The sequence below is a fragment of the Paroedura picta genome, chromosome 11 (assembly GCF_049243985.1).
Source record: "Paroedura picta isolate Pp20150507F chromosome 11, Ppicta_v3.0, whole genome shotgun sequence".
Lineage (NCBI taxonomy): Eukaryota > Metazoa > Chordata > Lepidosauria > Squamata > Gekkonidae > Paroedura > Paroedura picta.
In genome coordinates, this window is record NC_135379.1 from 43,518,696 (window position 1) to 43,533,898 (window position 15,203).

Genomic DNA, 15,203 nt, shown 5'->3' on the forward strand with positions numbered 1-15,203 from the left:
CATCTGCTAAAGCTGCCCTTTTTTTTTTAGCTACCATTTCAAATGCCCTCCAAATGTCTCAAGTTGCGTTAGATCTCTTGTTTTAGTCATGTTTTTTTTTGTTCTTAAACGTAACACTGCCTCAATAAAATACTGCATGTTGTGTTTTCTCTTCAAGAACATCTTTATCTTTTTTCATCTTGTTTTTTTTCCCCCTTTACTCTTCTGTCTGCCGAAAGCCCGATTCTTCAAAAAGCCTTTCCCTGTGTAGCCTGGCCATGGAAGAAAACCCAAACAGTGGGTCAACAGAAGACATTAACAAACCCCAAACTGATCTAGGTTTGGCCCACTGGGGCCTAGGTGGTAGTGCAGTGAATGAGAACCAGGAAAGAGCATCAGATGACCCTTTACCTTTCCCAGAAGAAGAGCAAATCTCAACAGAATCATGCGATTCGCCGGATACTACTACTTGGCCTGCAGTTGGTGAGCAAGAAAATGGTGCATCTTGGATGACCTCCATGGATGGAAGCCAAACCACTTTTCCAGACACTTCCTTGGACACGGCCTACATTATTGAAAGCAGCACAGATCTCGTTGAGGTGGTCCAGCCTTTAGTGACTGAACCTTTGACACAGACTCCTGCAGCGGAAACAGATAGCTTTTTGGATGGAGCCTCATGTAGTGTGGAAAAGGTAGAAGATGAGAAAAGGAAAACAGAAGAGTCTTTGTGGGCAAGTGTGGAACCTTATGAAAAGGTAGAAACCAGAGCTGTTAACCTCAAGGAAGTAGACCACGCAGAGGAGTGTGAAGAGAGAGATTGTCACAGTAAAGAAAACAGTGAAGCTGAGCATCTTGAGGCCTTAGCAAAAGCAGACCCTAAAGTCCTAAAAAACACTGAGGTAGACATTTTAAGGGTTTCAGAATGTAGTAATGGGCAGCCAGAGATAACTACTGGTGGTCACCTTCAAGGATCCAACCTAAAAGTTAATGGGGAAGCTATGGTTCAAGAGATAAGTGACAATGATGTGAAGGATGTAGTGGACACGTGTTTGGTATGTGAGATGAGTGATTTTACAAACATTGAATACAATGCCTCAAAGTTGGAACATGAGAATGGCTTAGGCTCCTGGAATCCAAGCCATGGAACAGAATTTGTGGGTGACTTACCCTGTTCTGGGGATATGGCCACAAAATGCACACGAGAAAGAGAAATGGGAAATCTTGCAGGATTAGCTGACTTAAACGTCAGAGACAAAACAGCTTCAGAGGTTGGAGAACTTGTATGTGGTGATGAGTTGTGTGGGGCAGAAGAACCTGGTAAAGAAATGGAAGATTGTAGCTACAGCATCTCTCAAAGCAATGTTGTTGGTGAATGTCAAGCTACCTTCATATCCTTGGAAAAGGATGTGGTTCTGCATCTCGGGTCTGCTTACACAGCCAACCCCAGTCATTCTTGTCTAGGTAATGTGGAAGATAAGTTTGTAGATAGGGAAGCATTTCCAATGGCTGAAGAACTTGTTAACATTAGTGTCCTTGGATCAATGGAAACAGATCCCTGGCAGGCCAACTGGGATCCAACAGTCAATAGTGATTCTTGCAGGGCTTCTGGCCAGACAAATGGATGTGACAACTGGCCCTTTCCACCAGAACAAGACTCTGTAGATGAAAACATGGAGAGTCCCTGGCCAGGTTTTAATGATACATGGTCTTTGCAAGATTTGGGAGGTTTAGATCACGGTTGGGGAGTTACAGGTGTAGGATCAAGTCACCAAAATGAGGAGGCACCTTTAAAGCCAGAATCATCTGGGGCACAGGCACATATTAACAGCTGTGGAACATGCAAGGAGATAGGTAGGCCGTTGGCTCTGTTCCAAATGGGAACCTCCCGAAACGCTAGCACCGAGAGCTCAACTAGCCCCAAAGACAATGAGACCAACAGTTCAGATTTATCTGAAGATGAAATTGCTAACCGGAGATATGGATTGTTGTATCAAGAAATTGAGGCTGATAAAGAAGAGGTACCTACCCCAGTGTGTAGCATAGTCTAGAATTGAGAGTTCCTTAGGATTTATATCCTTGTGTTTACTAACAGTCCTTGTTCTCCCTACTACCTCCCTTTGCTAACTTAGTGATCACACAGACATTCTAAATATGGTACAGTTCAACCATAGACAAGGTTGGCTAAAAAGAGATTGGCTGTTGGACACCTATTCAGATCTCTTTGTGTCTCATTTTTGCCTTCTCTAATGTGATAGAAGCGTCAGCAGTCTTTTCAGACTTTGAACGTATACCATCATTACCCTTTTCTCCTTTTCTCTTTTTTTTTAGCTTGTTAAATAGCTTCATGCTTATTGTCAGAATTTTCACTTTATAATTGGTTGTGTTATTTTTTTAAATCTATCTGGTGATATGCAACCAAGTTGTTGGGTTGTTGTTGTTGTTTTTTTTTTTTTGAGAAACTTGATTGATGCTTACTAAATCCCCCTCTAATTTCTGATTTTGTTTAGGCATCCGGTGCTTTCAATGGATTCACACAGGTAAGAGACCTCATCTCCTTTGAGAGACACCATTTCTTGTCGGCGCTTGAGATTTCCTTGTTCTGGAATTTGAGGAACGAAGGCTGAATACTTTGCCCTGCATATATGACATATATGTCTACTTGTAACAGGATTGTACCTGCTGGCTTTGAACCTCACTAGAGGAGAAGTTTGGAGTGTGCTTATAGATCCATGTCTTCAGTTGGGGGATCCATGTTTCCTATGCCACACAGAAGACCCCTTTAGCTTTCTTCTGCTGGTTTCCCTTTCCTAACAGCCATGAGTTGGCCACAATGATCCATATTCTGTTTGTATCCAGATGAGATCACTGCTAACAAGGAAGACTAGAAACCTCTATTGGTACAAAACATGGTGACTGGATGGCTTGCAGGCATGAATGGAAACTTGCAGAACATGGCAGGTTTAACAGACTCACAATGGTACCTACCGTGCTTCTGGAACCTGTTCAAAGTACCGATCCTTCTCAATGAAACCCACTAGGGAGACCGTGACTAAACCAGTGTAAGCTAACCCCTGTTGGATGGCGTGTCCCGCAAGAGGTAGCATTGCCCCAGTGCATTGTTTAACCAAAGTCACTAGCAAGGAACTTGAATGAATCTGTTCAGGCCCAGCAAGGGATTATGAATTATGACTCCACTGATAGGTTTGTTCTGGGAAATGATTCAGCCACAACAAATGGGTTGCCAGTCTGTTTCTAGTGGGGCAGTGGGGAGGAATCTGTCCAATGTATGGAGTGTGCAGTCATGTGGAGTGTTCCCTTATCAGACGTTCTTTTATTCCTAAGTTACCGTGCAACATTGAAGTTACTTTCTGCAGAATTTGTTGGTGTCAGCCAACAGTTTTGCAATATATTTCCTAGCAGGCTGTATTTTTACCAGCTCGCTCTTCATTCTGTGCGCATTTCTGTTTGTGTTTCCATCCTTAGGATACCTCCCTCTTCTCAATGCAATCACAACAGAACGCAATGAATAACTTGGTAAGTTGGCGCCGTTGCGTGGTCTGTGGCCGCGGGGCGAGCAGCAGACAGGATCCTTCTCGATTCCTTGCACTGACATCCTGTGCAGTTCCTCCAGCCTAAGAACTCTGGTCTCAATACTGGAGACAGTCTGCACAGGGTAGCCCTTGGCTTGGCGGCTCCTTTGCTGAGAGGCATTCTGTGCAGCTCCTGCCCCCTCCTCCTCCTGGAGTTTGAGGGATGGGGGCATGAGCTGGGAAACGGGCTTCTAGGGTTGTGCGTGGCGGCGTCTGAATTGGCCGTTCCAGGCTGCCTCAGCCAGCGCTGTGCCAGGGGGGGGAGGGGAGTGTGCACAGCTGCGCACAACCCTACGGGCTTCTGTTAGTGGAAGGGAGGGAGGTTCTGTTGCAATGGGTGACTCCTTCCAGCATCCAACTATTAAAGCAGGGGTAGTCAAACTGCGGCCCTCCAGATGTCCATGGACTACAATTCCCAGGAGCCCCTGCCAGCATTCGCTGGCAGGGGGCTCCTGAGAATTGTAGTCCATGGACATCTGGAGGGCCGCAGTTTGACTACCCCTGTATTAAAGGCTTTGCCTCCGCACAACTGCGTAGTGACAGAGTTCTCCAGGATGAATCGATTAAAGGGGCATCGTCAGCCTTCAGTTCTCATAATCTAAAAAAGTAAAGGAACGGATTTAGTTCTTTGAAATGAAACTAGCAAACCAGACAGAACACCTGTAGAAATGTTTATTAAGATTAAGATAAAGTTATCTTTTTTTTTAATATTGAGTCAGACAGAAAAGCATACCGGATTGAAAAAGTTAACCCTACGATGACTGTGAGAGTAAGTGCTGAAATGATCCAAGTACCCAGCATTGTTTAATTGTGGTATGGCAAGTCATCATTTTAAAAGCAAATAAGTTTTCAGCTTTTGTCTTGCTGCTCATTGAGATTATCAAAAAAGTCCAACTTATTCTCCCAAGAAAAATGACCAAATTGTCTTCTGAGACCTCCATCCAGGGAAATCTAATCTGCTTGTCCTGGGAGTGTATATTTGTAGAAAAAAAGCATACCTTTCTCTCAGTCTACTCTATCATAATCATACGATATTATATAGATAACTGTTGGGTTCATAATTAAATATGAGACAAGCAATGCAACTTCAAACAAGCCAGTCAGCAGGCACATAAGAGAGACATCTGATAAGCAAGATACCAACTCTTAACTTCTATTAAAAAGTAATTAATCTAAATTTTCTGTTGCTGTTTCAACTAACTGTGCAAGTAACTTGAAGCTAACAGAGTTCATTTGCTTGCAAAGGGCTTGAGCTCTTCTCTTGAGTCTCAGCAAGAGAAGGTTACTAACCACAGAGCTCCTGCTTCACTGTGGTCCACTGGAAGGGCATCTGCTTTACATGCAAAAGGTCCCAGGTTCAGTCCCCACCATCTTTAGCTGAAAGGAGCAGGCAGTCGATGAAAGACCTCTGCAGAGACCCGGGACAGCTGCTGCCAATCTGAGGAGACAGCACTGACCTTGCTGGACCACTGGTCTGATTCAGCATAAGGCAGAAACTGTGCACAACAGTGTGAAGATCAGAGTTCTAGTTGCATGCCAGAGCGTAGATTACTAGATCTAGGCCAACAATGCTTGCTTCTTTTAACCAGCTGCAGTAAATGGCTAGGAGCAGGGGTAGTCAACCTGTGGTCCTCCAGATGTTCATGGACTACAAATGCTGGCAGGGGCTCATGGGAATCGTAGTCCATGAACACTGGAGGACCACAGGTTGACTACCCCTGGCTAGGAGCACTGAAGTTATTCGTGTGAAGGGTGTCTTTATGAACTGTCATAAAAATGGGTCTGCACAAAGATGTGGAAGCAGGACTCAGGAAGGTCTAGGTTAACTTCTCAGTTGAGTTCTACACCATTAGAACTCTATCCAAGCAAGTCTATTTTGTATAGCACATCTAGTATAAGAGCTGCTTTGAAGCAGAAAGACATTTGTGTGTGTGGGAAGGTCTTTGGTCCCTCTTCCTGTGCTTCTGAGAGCTGAGGCACATGGGATGTTGGGACCCATCATGACCTACTTTGACATGAGTAGTGGCTACAGAAAACCACTGCTGGGGTAGGTATGGTTGGGTTTATGGCAGAGTGTTTAACCCTTTCCTCTCTTCCTGGCTGCCACCTTCTTGAAGAGAAACGCTTTAATTCCTGGGATGGGAGAAAAGTGCCATATAGATCTCTGTCTTTTATCTCTCCCAAAGTTTGAAGCAACCTGGCTGGGGGCAGGATGTTTCCATTTGGGAAATGATCACGCTTGGATCCTCAGTGTCATGCGTGATTGGGTCCTGAAATGATCCTGGAGTGGAGGGAGCCATGTTTTACTCTTTTCTTGTTCTCCCCCAAACCAAACTTGAAACTGATGCGGGAGGGGCACATACACCTACTTGAGAGAAATGCACCTTCCCTCTTCCCTTTTGTAAAAGACTTAGAAGCGTGAGAAGAAGCCAATAGAGGTCATTCACCTTCCCTCTTTCTGCCCCTTCCTTAGAGCATCCACAGTGGCATTATTAGTTGGCAATAAATGTCTAATTGTCATGCTGGGCTGATCCCAGTTCTACATTTGCAGTGTTCTTCAATGAATTTTGCTTGTCTACCTTTTTTTCTTTAAAAAATCATCATGGTAATTAAAGGCTGAGGCAGAAGAAGCTCCATCTTTAGAAGTCCAACCTGAGGAAACCCTCAGTGCCCCTGACGTGGCTATCCCTCCTCCTGAGCCAGAACCCCAGCCTGTTGAGGCTGGTGAGCCACCCGCTGAAGCTGTGGTGAGTGAATGGTACATCATGTGCCCTGGAACTCATCCACGTCACGTCCCATCATTTGTGTCCTTGTCTCATTTCCTCCATCTTGTCCATTTTCATCTCACTTTGCAACTCTTGGAACTGGTTAATGGCAAAGGTCTAGGTCAGGGAGTCCCAATCAGGGGTCTACTGACCCCTAGGGCCCTGCAGGAGCTCCAGAGGGGGTCCTCAGCCTTTCCCCTCCTGCCTTAATGGACTCAGTCACAAGCTAGGCTACTGGCTGGTTCTGTTGCTCTCCCTCTCCGCCCTCCTAAGGGTGAGTGAGGTCTCTCATAGTTTCTGTACTAGGGAGGGGGGGCAGAGCCTGCATGCTTACTTCTGACCTCCTGTCTCTCCCTCCTCAGTCTTCCTCATGCCTACCTATTAATACAGGTGGTGAAGTCTCTTCTGTGGACATGTCGCTTCTGGGGGCATGACAGGAAGGTGTGGCCAGTTGACATCTCTTCTGGGGCTCCTCAAGGTCTGAATAATTATTTCAAGGCCTCCTCCATGGCCAACAGGTTGAAAAAGGCTGGTCCAGGCCCTAGAAGAACATCTCCGAGACAGTACTGGGCATGGGGTCCAGAGCTCAGATCCCAACTTTACCATGAGTTGTTGTGGCATAATATTATATCAAGTAGCTTCGGTCTGAGGATCATAAAGTAGTTGTATACATGAAAAGTGGTGGGTCTGATCCAGCAATATGTTTGTGCTGCAAGGTCCCATCTAGTGGATGGAGTTGTGTGACTGTTCCTCTGTGTGATGCAAGAGGGATAGTCTTCAGCTGAAGATGCATAACTATGCAGGTATCCAGACCAAAGGCCACACCTCCTCCTTTCTGGCCCATTTTCTGTGATTGCTCTGGTGGGCACACAACTTCCTTCCTTGACTGAGCTGATGAACAATGAAAGGGGATCCCAGGTATGACAGTTTTTGCACTGCAACACAGAGGGATTTGCCAGATAGTAATTAAAACATGAAATAAAATATTCTGTTCTTTAATATTGTTACTACAGTAAGTAAATACAAACTGCCCAGACTGTCCTCATTTTGTCAGTCTTAAAAACTAAGCAGGGTCAGTTCTGTGCCCATTCCACACACATAGGATAATGCAATTTCAAGGTGCTTTGGCAGCTGTGCAGAACAGGAAGATCTACTTCTAAAGTGCATTGAAAGTGCATTATCTATTGTGTGCAGAACAGGTCCTAGTTAGTGCATGGATGGGAGACCACCCAGGAAGGTCACAGTTGTTACACAGGGGCAGGCAATGGAAACCACCTCCGAACTTCTCTTGCCTCAAAGCCCCCATGGGCTTGCCATAAATTGGCTGCAACTGGACAGTAAACAGACAGAAAAACCTAATGGCAAAAACATTCAGATACAACTATTATTCCAGCATCTGGAAGTCTGGTTTAGAATCCAAGAAGTTCAGCCTGTGTTTGTTTGTTTTTTGGAGGGTGGGGGAGGCTGTATTAGTGGCCTATGCACAGTTTCCTTTAATTGGCCCTTAATACAGTGGAAACATATTAGAAAATGGGTGAATTTATGGTATCAAGTCACCATTCCCCCCCCTTGCCATGTTCTCATGCTGAAGCAGATGCTGTCTCTCACACATGTGTGCCTTAACTGATGACTCAGCATGAGGTAGCTCAGGGGCAGAGCTTCTGCAGAGCATGTTGAAGGTCACCTTGGCATCTTTCATTGGAAAGATCGGGTAGATGGGGAGGTGCAATATCTCAGCCTGAAACACTGGCACTCGGAGTAGGCAGCACTGACCTTGAAAGACCAGGGGGCTCATTCAATATAAGGGAAATTCATGTGCCTGTGAGGAGGCAGAGTGCTGAGGTGATTTGAGGGGGCTATATGAGGATGGGAGAGCCAGCTTGATGTGGTGGTTGATAGCTGCAGACTCTCAGCTGGAGATGTAGGTGTGATTTGCCACTCTTCACATGCTGCCAGCTGGTCAACCTTGGGCCAGTCACAGTTCTCTCAGCTGCACCTACCTCACAGGGTGTCTGCTGTGGGGAGAGGAAGGGTGGGTGATTGTAAGCCACTTTGAAACTCCTTCCAGCAGTGGAAAGTGGGGTACAAAAAACCCAGCTCTTCTTCACCTATGCTGCTGCAGATGAGGGATTTTGAGAAAACAAATTCCTTCATATGAATAATTGCCAATCAACAGAAATGTAGCACCACATACAAAGTCCTGGATGAGAACTTTCCCCCTTTTATCTGGTAATGGGGGTGTTATATGAAGAAGAGTTAAGACTATGACTCCCTACCCAGAGCAGCCTGAAGTGGCCCAGCCTGTTCTATTACCTAATTTTAGTGTAGATTCAGATGTGTAGCCGTGTTGGTCTGAAGTAGCACAATAAAATCAGAGTCCAATTAGTCTGAGGAAGAGTGCTTGCACTCAAAAGCTCATACCTTGAATAAATCTTTGTTGGTCTTAAAGGTGCCACTGGACTCTGATTCTAATTTTGGTTTATGTACTGACTGAGCCTGTCCCTCAAGTGGTCAACTAACTTTCAGAGGTAAAACTACACAGGTGGAATTTCCATACTGCCTCAAGCAAAATGGTTCCAATACAGCCACTTCAAAAAGTTTTCTTTGCAAGTCACTGAGGATAAAAAAGATGCCCCTCTCAAAAATAAAAGATAAAGCTCTTAAAGATATAAAGAGGTACACCTGTACATATGAGGCTTGTAGCTAACAGTGCTTTGAATTCTTTCTCTGGACCAAAGGGAAATATAATACAGCAGGGGCAGTCAAACTGCGGCCCTCCAGATGTCCATGGACTACAATTCACATGAGCCCCTGCCAGCAAATGCTGGCAGGGGCTCATGGGAAATGTAGTCCATGGACATCTGGAGGGCCGCAGTTTGACTACCCCTGTAATACAGTGTCAAGAAAAATTTGCTAAGGGAGAATGACTGAGCAGAAGAGCCAGCCTTTCATCAGAAGCCCCTGTGGATCAAAAGTGAACTTTCCGCCTTCCCTCATCAAGATGTAGGAATGGGGAATATTATCCCAGAGAATGTAAGACATGTGGGGAGCCACTTGCCTGCCTCTTATTATCTATGCAGTGCATAGTTCTGTGTCTTCCAGTTGCACCTGATGTATGGCCAGCCAAGGACCGTAGGTTTTTGTAGGCAAGAGATGAGCAGAGGCCTTCCTCTGCCTAGCCAGCCTGTTCTTCCTTGGGGGTCTCCTGTGCTAGCACTAACCGGGGTGGACCCTGTTTAGCTTCGGAGGACTAACAAAAAGCTAATCTAGGCTAGTCTGGGCTATTAGGCCCCTTGTATCCAGACAGGCCACCATAAGAGGCTGCCTAAAAGGCAAGGCCACCTATGTAAAAACAGGTGTTTAGTTACAAGATGGATGAATAGAATCAGAGATGAAAGTAGATTGACCTTACAAAAACATAAAGTAGCAACTGCGGATTGAGTTGAATGGCAGATGGAGTTGGATGGCAGGCCTTTGTTCCATGAGTCAGAAATGACAACAGAACCTAACAACCACAACGTTTCCTTAAGTTTATCCACTTGCAGCAGGAATTTCAGTGTTTCGAATCCTGAGGAGTGACATGCAGCACATTTTTCAGCAGAGTTACACCCTTCCAAGTCCATTGAAGTGAAGGATTTCACAAGGTTCTGCTCAGGTTGTCACTGTTTGTCGCCCTCATTCAAACTTGGTGGGTCACATTAGAAATGAAAGACTTCGCATCACCCTATCATAGCCAGGCTAGTGAAGCAGGGCCTGCCCAGGACATATCTGGGTTTTTTTGCTTGTTTTCGGTTATTTAAATCGTATTACTTATTCATGCTGTCCAGAAATTCCTGTAAATTGCATTGGGTCCCTGAGGAGACAAGTAGCATGGAAACATCTTAATAAACAGAATAATCAAATCAGGTTTCGAGCTGGGCACATAAACTTCCTTGATGCTCTGCTTGGCATTACAGATGGTGGTCAAAGGGCCAGGCGTGCTACTGTTTGTGTGCCTGCCCTTTTCCTCTGTGGCTTTGCAACAAAAACCCCATTCCTTAAGGCTGAGGTGTAGTGGGTAGAGTGACTGAGTAGCATCTGGGACAGGGGTAGTCAACCTGTGGTCCTCCAGATGTTAATGGACTACAATCCCCATGAGCCCCTGCCAGCATTTGCTTGCAGGGGCTCATGGGAATTGTAGTCCATGAACATCTGGAGGACCACAGGTTGACTACCCTTGGTCTGGGACACCCAGGGTAAGAGATCCCCATTTTGCCATGGAAGCCCAACTTATTTCATGTGAGAATAAAATAAAGGAGAATAGAACAATGGAAATCATTCCAGGTCCCCATTGGGGAGAAAGGCAGAATATAAACCAAGTAATTAATTGATTGCTGATTGTCTGAAGAGCAGTTTTAGAAGGTGAAGAGGAAGAGTTGGTTTTTATATGCTCCTTTTTTCTACCCGATGGTGTCTCAAAGTGGCTTACAATCGCCTTCCCTTTCCTCTCCGCCCAACAGACACCCTGTGAGGTGGGTGAGGCTGAGAGAGCCCTGATATCACTGCTCGGTCAGAACAGTTTTATCAGTGCCGTGGCGAACCCAAGGTCACCCAGCTGGCTGAGTGTAGGAGAGTGCAGAATCGAACCCAGCTCATCAGATTAGAAGTCCGCACTCCTAACCATTACAGTTTTAGATACAGCATTAGGAATAGGAAACTGATCTCAGCTGTGGAAGTTCTTCCAGCTTCTACACGGGGCTCTTTGGATCCTGGCTAATTTCATGGGGTTGCAGTCCGATCAAGTTGCATTTGTACTGCATCGATTTACTTGCTAATTCTACATGAATTTTTAAGTTTGTCAGTTGTGGGTTTTATGCACGTATTAAAGTGTTTTAAAATGTGGACCATTGGGGCATATGTGCCAAGTCATAGACATTAACTGTTCTCTGGCTGTAAACTTTCCCGTTAATGTTGTGAACTGCCTGAGCTGTCCGTAAAAACTGCTCAGGTCTGTCCGGACCAGCATTCCCTGGTTTCTGGTTCTTTGCATTTTATGTCTTTTATTAACCCCGGGCTGCATTTCAAGGACATACGTGCTTTCTTCTCCAGGAGAGCAAACATTTTGCCAGCAGCTAAAGTTCTTAAAGTGCTCTTAGTCTATTAAATGCCAGCAGTGCTTTTGCAGGCTATGTTTGCTTTGATGATCAGAGTTGAAATTCAGTAATAGTTAATATCTGTTGATGCTATTCAAACAGCTCTGGAAAGTTCAAATTAGAGACTGGAAGGTCATCCCATGGGTGTGGTTCATGCCTAGATCCTACTGCTGGGTCTGACAACCTGGTTTCAGCCTTACTATGGTAGGGGGAAGGGCTGGAGGAATATTGCAATCCTTTCCTTCTGACCCCACACATCTAATAGTCTTTGGGCTCTGACAAAGGCTGCAGACGTCCAGCAGAGTGAAAATTGATGTTCTTCTGTTACTGGGAATAAAAGCAAATGGCCTCAGCATTGAAGAGCAGCTCATTAGTTTTGAGAAATCTAGGAACACTGAACTGTTGGGGATCTATTGGCCAGAATCCTTTAAGGTTTAAAAATCCAACACAATGCATATCTGCTTAGGGTGGTATAGAACGAGCATTCTCGTTGACATTTTACCAGAATAAGATCCCATTCTCCCTATCACAGTAAGGCTGAAACTAGGTATTACAGAAGCTGGGCAGTCATACCTGAAAATGGGAGCCCTGTTTCTCCACTTCTGTTCCCCTCAGTGGAGTTTTCTGCATTCTGATTTTATGCACATATTATATATATATATGATCCTTTTTCTTTGGGGAGGCAGAGTCTGGGGTTCCTGATGTGCTTTGCTCCCTATAGTGGTGGATTTTATATCAAACAGCTTTATTTTGAGCTTCCTGCAGATTCAAACTACAGGGAGATAAACCGGAAATAAAGCTGTGTGGTATCAAATTAACCAGTAGGGGGAGAAAAACATGTGCAGAACAGGGGGGAGCCCCCCCACCTCCAAGAAACAGGAATGGCAAGTAAAAGGAGACTGCAGAAAAGCCCTACAATATTTAGTAATTCTACTAAGCAGGTGATGTGATGTTATAGGCTACAAGTTTCCTAAGCAGAGTAATCAAGGGTTTGGGTGGAGAGGCTCATGGCTAGCGATGCCCATGTGTTACCGCTAATTACCGCGGGTGGCGAGTGAGGAGAAGAGATGGGCATGGCTCCAATAACATGTAGTTTAGATCTTAGAAAGATGCTTTCCTGGTATTTCTAAGAAATAGGGTCTCTGCTGCTTTGCTTAACATAAACCAATAGCATTCAGAGGCCTGTGTCCATGTACATTTTCTTGTCGAACTGACTGTTGTATTGTAAAGGTTTCCAGAAATGTGTTTATGTGATGAATGACCAGGAGAATAAATAAAGAATAGTCCAAGAAGTCAACTGTGGCAGCTCCACAAGGGAATTAATAATATGATAAAGGCGAGTTATATAAGGCTGTAATTTTTAATGGGATGCCGTGAGGGGTTTCCATAGCAACACAGCTAAGAGCAGCTGAGTTGGCCCAGCATCTGGCCACGTTACAGGCTTATGAAGCAACTGCAGGCGAGTCTAGCAGATTACATTTTAAAAGGGTATATAAAGTTTTGGTTACAGCATCCTTTTTTTGGAAAAAAGAAAGCTTTGGATTTCAGCTTATAGAGTTCTTTTCTGAGAAGGGATTTGGAAAGAGGGCCACTCCACTTTGGAAAGTCACTTCTATCTCAAAATTTTCATCACATACTCAGCAGCATACCTAGCCAATTTGGCACCCAGGGCAGCTAGGCGGGGCTTGGTGACACAGGGGTGGGTGCCCAATTCCTGTAGCCACCCAAGAGACATGACCATCTGTGCCCTGAACCTGCCCCACTGCCCAACACCTTCCCCATAGGTGGCAGCAGAGGAACCAGCCACCTCAGGCCATGAGTCCACCCCCCATCAAGCAGGAGGGAATGAGGTGTGGATTCACAATGGCCTGAATGGCCATCAGGCAGCATGCCATCCCAGGGGAGCACCGCATCCCATCTCGGGTCTGCAGCATCCAAATGGTCCACCACTATGCATGTCTTCTCCCTGCAGGGGTGGGCATCGGGGGCATGGGTGGGGGGTACCCAGGGCCACTGGATGGCCCGCACCAGTGGCAGGTAGGACAGTTTGCAGCCTCTGTGGCTCCCTCCCATGTCCTCCCATCAAGTGGCACCCAAGGCACGTGTCCTGTCGGCTACCCCCTACATATACCTCTACACATACTTTCCATTTAAAGCTCTCATACAACTGAGCTATTGAAGTGTTGTAGACATATGCTGTCTGGGTATAGCTTAACAGGGACAGTTCAGTCAAAATAAAGCATGCCCACGTTCTGTGGATTTCAGTAGGAAAGTGAAATGCATTCTTCAATTCCTGTAGCTGAAATTGATAACACTGCAGTGATAATTTGGATGGAACATGGCTCAGTAACTGTGATTTAGAATTCTGATTTAAAAGCAAGAAAACAAACCCACAGGGTTGCCCAGCTTGAATGTCATGAAAAACAGCAAACCTTCCGTTTCCGTACCGCGTACGCATTGATGGGAAGAGAGTGGATACAGACCTGAAAATTAGTGGCTTTTGGAGGGCATGCTGTCAAACGTCTTTGTTTCCCAGTTTTCTGTTGAATTGGGTGCTGGCTTGCTGATTAATTTTATTGAATAGTGGATGGCGTGTCAGATAGGTGGGCCATGTTACCAATAATCATGGACTCGGTTTTTGTGGTTATGACTGCCAAAGTGGTTTGCAATACTTTATATGCTGATTCACAATGGTTAAGCTGCCAAATTTGTACCTTTTTGGATTCGGCGCGAAATGATTTAAGCCGAATCCGTATCACACCAGTATCCCTTCACTTTTTCGGATTCAGCTGAATCCAAAAAAATGTTTCAGTGGGCTTTGTGCACATGCTTTCCCCCCTTTCCCAGACAGCAGGGAATGTCTCCACCGCCTGAAAGGAGGGGAGAGCACTCACAAAACGGTTGATGATAGGTGCACCACTCCCTTTAAATTCCTCCCCCAGCAGGCAGCACACCTTTAATATTAGGCCAACTGTTCAATAGTAGATCAACCAGTTGTTTCCTATAACTCAAGTCCTTGATTGAAGGCTGCAAAAGTAATTCAGATCTCTAACCGTCAGCACCAGATTTCCAATTGTTCTTTATTCCAAGAGTTGCCTCATTTGTCACAAACACAGATGCTTTTGCTCCTACTGCCATCCTCTTCATGGGACAAACCATCCCCCTCCCCAACTTTTCATTCTTTTTGTCTTTCATCTGAACCAGCCTCCATTGCATCATGGCTGTCAGCAACACCTGCTTTATTATCTTTTCTGTGGAGTCTCCTGCTGTACCAGTGCATTTTCAAACTGTGCTAGCTATACTGATCTTGCTCTTGTCAAAAGCCTTACGTCAGTGCTCGCTATAATCCTATTTCTGATTTTATGAAGGATGCTGTAGAGGCAGGGATACAGGAGACAACGGAATATGCTGAGAAGGAATGTGAGGTATGTATAAATGGTACACTCTGAGGAGCAAGGAGAACGTTTAGGGAGCATGGTGATACTGTGGTTCCACTGACATCGTTACCCAAACAACAGTAACAAGTTGTACCTTACTACTGCACCCTAGGACAAAAATATATTTGTGAAACCTTTCCTTCATGCCAGGAAACCTTCTTCCAGCAGAGGTCTCCTTGGGGCAAAGGAATTCTCTGGAACAGTGGTTCTCAACCTGGGGGCCGGGACCCCTTTGGGGGTCGAACGACCCTTTCACAGGGGTCGCAGCAGGGCGAGCAGTTTGGCCAGGGGGGCGTGGCC

At 45.4% G+C, this 15,203-nt stretch overlaps 1 protein-coding gene across 2 annotated transcripts in view; it reads left to right on the forward strand.

Moving 5' to 3' along the window:
* The window catches only part of AMPH (amphiphysin), a 111,686-nt gene that overhangs the window by 86,732 nt on the left and 9,751 nt on the right, over positions 1 to 15,203 (forward strand). The window contains exons 1-5 of one of the 2 annotated variants that reach the window (XM_077303545.1): positions 37 to 1,997; positions 2,487 to 2,516; positions 3,463 to 3,513; positions 6,185 to 6,316; positions 14,835 to 14,891. In XM_077303545.1, coding sequence (XP_077159660.1) covers positions 258 to 1,997; positions 2,487 to 2,516; positions 3,463 to 3,513; positions 6,185 to 6,316; positions 14,835 to 14,891 — 2,010 coding nt within the window. In that variant the 5' untranslated portion in view covers positions 37 to 257. Of the gene's footprint in view, positions 1 to 36; positions 1,998 to 2,486; positions 2,517 to 3,462; positions 3,514 to 6,184; positions 6,317 to 14,834; positions 14,892 to 15,203 lie in introns of those variants that run through there. The other variant, XM_077303546.1, reaches the window with a different exon arrangement.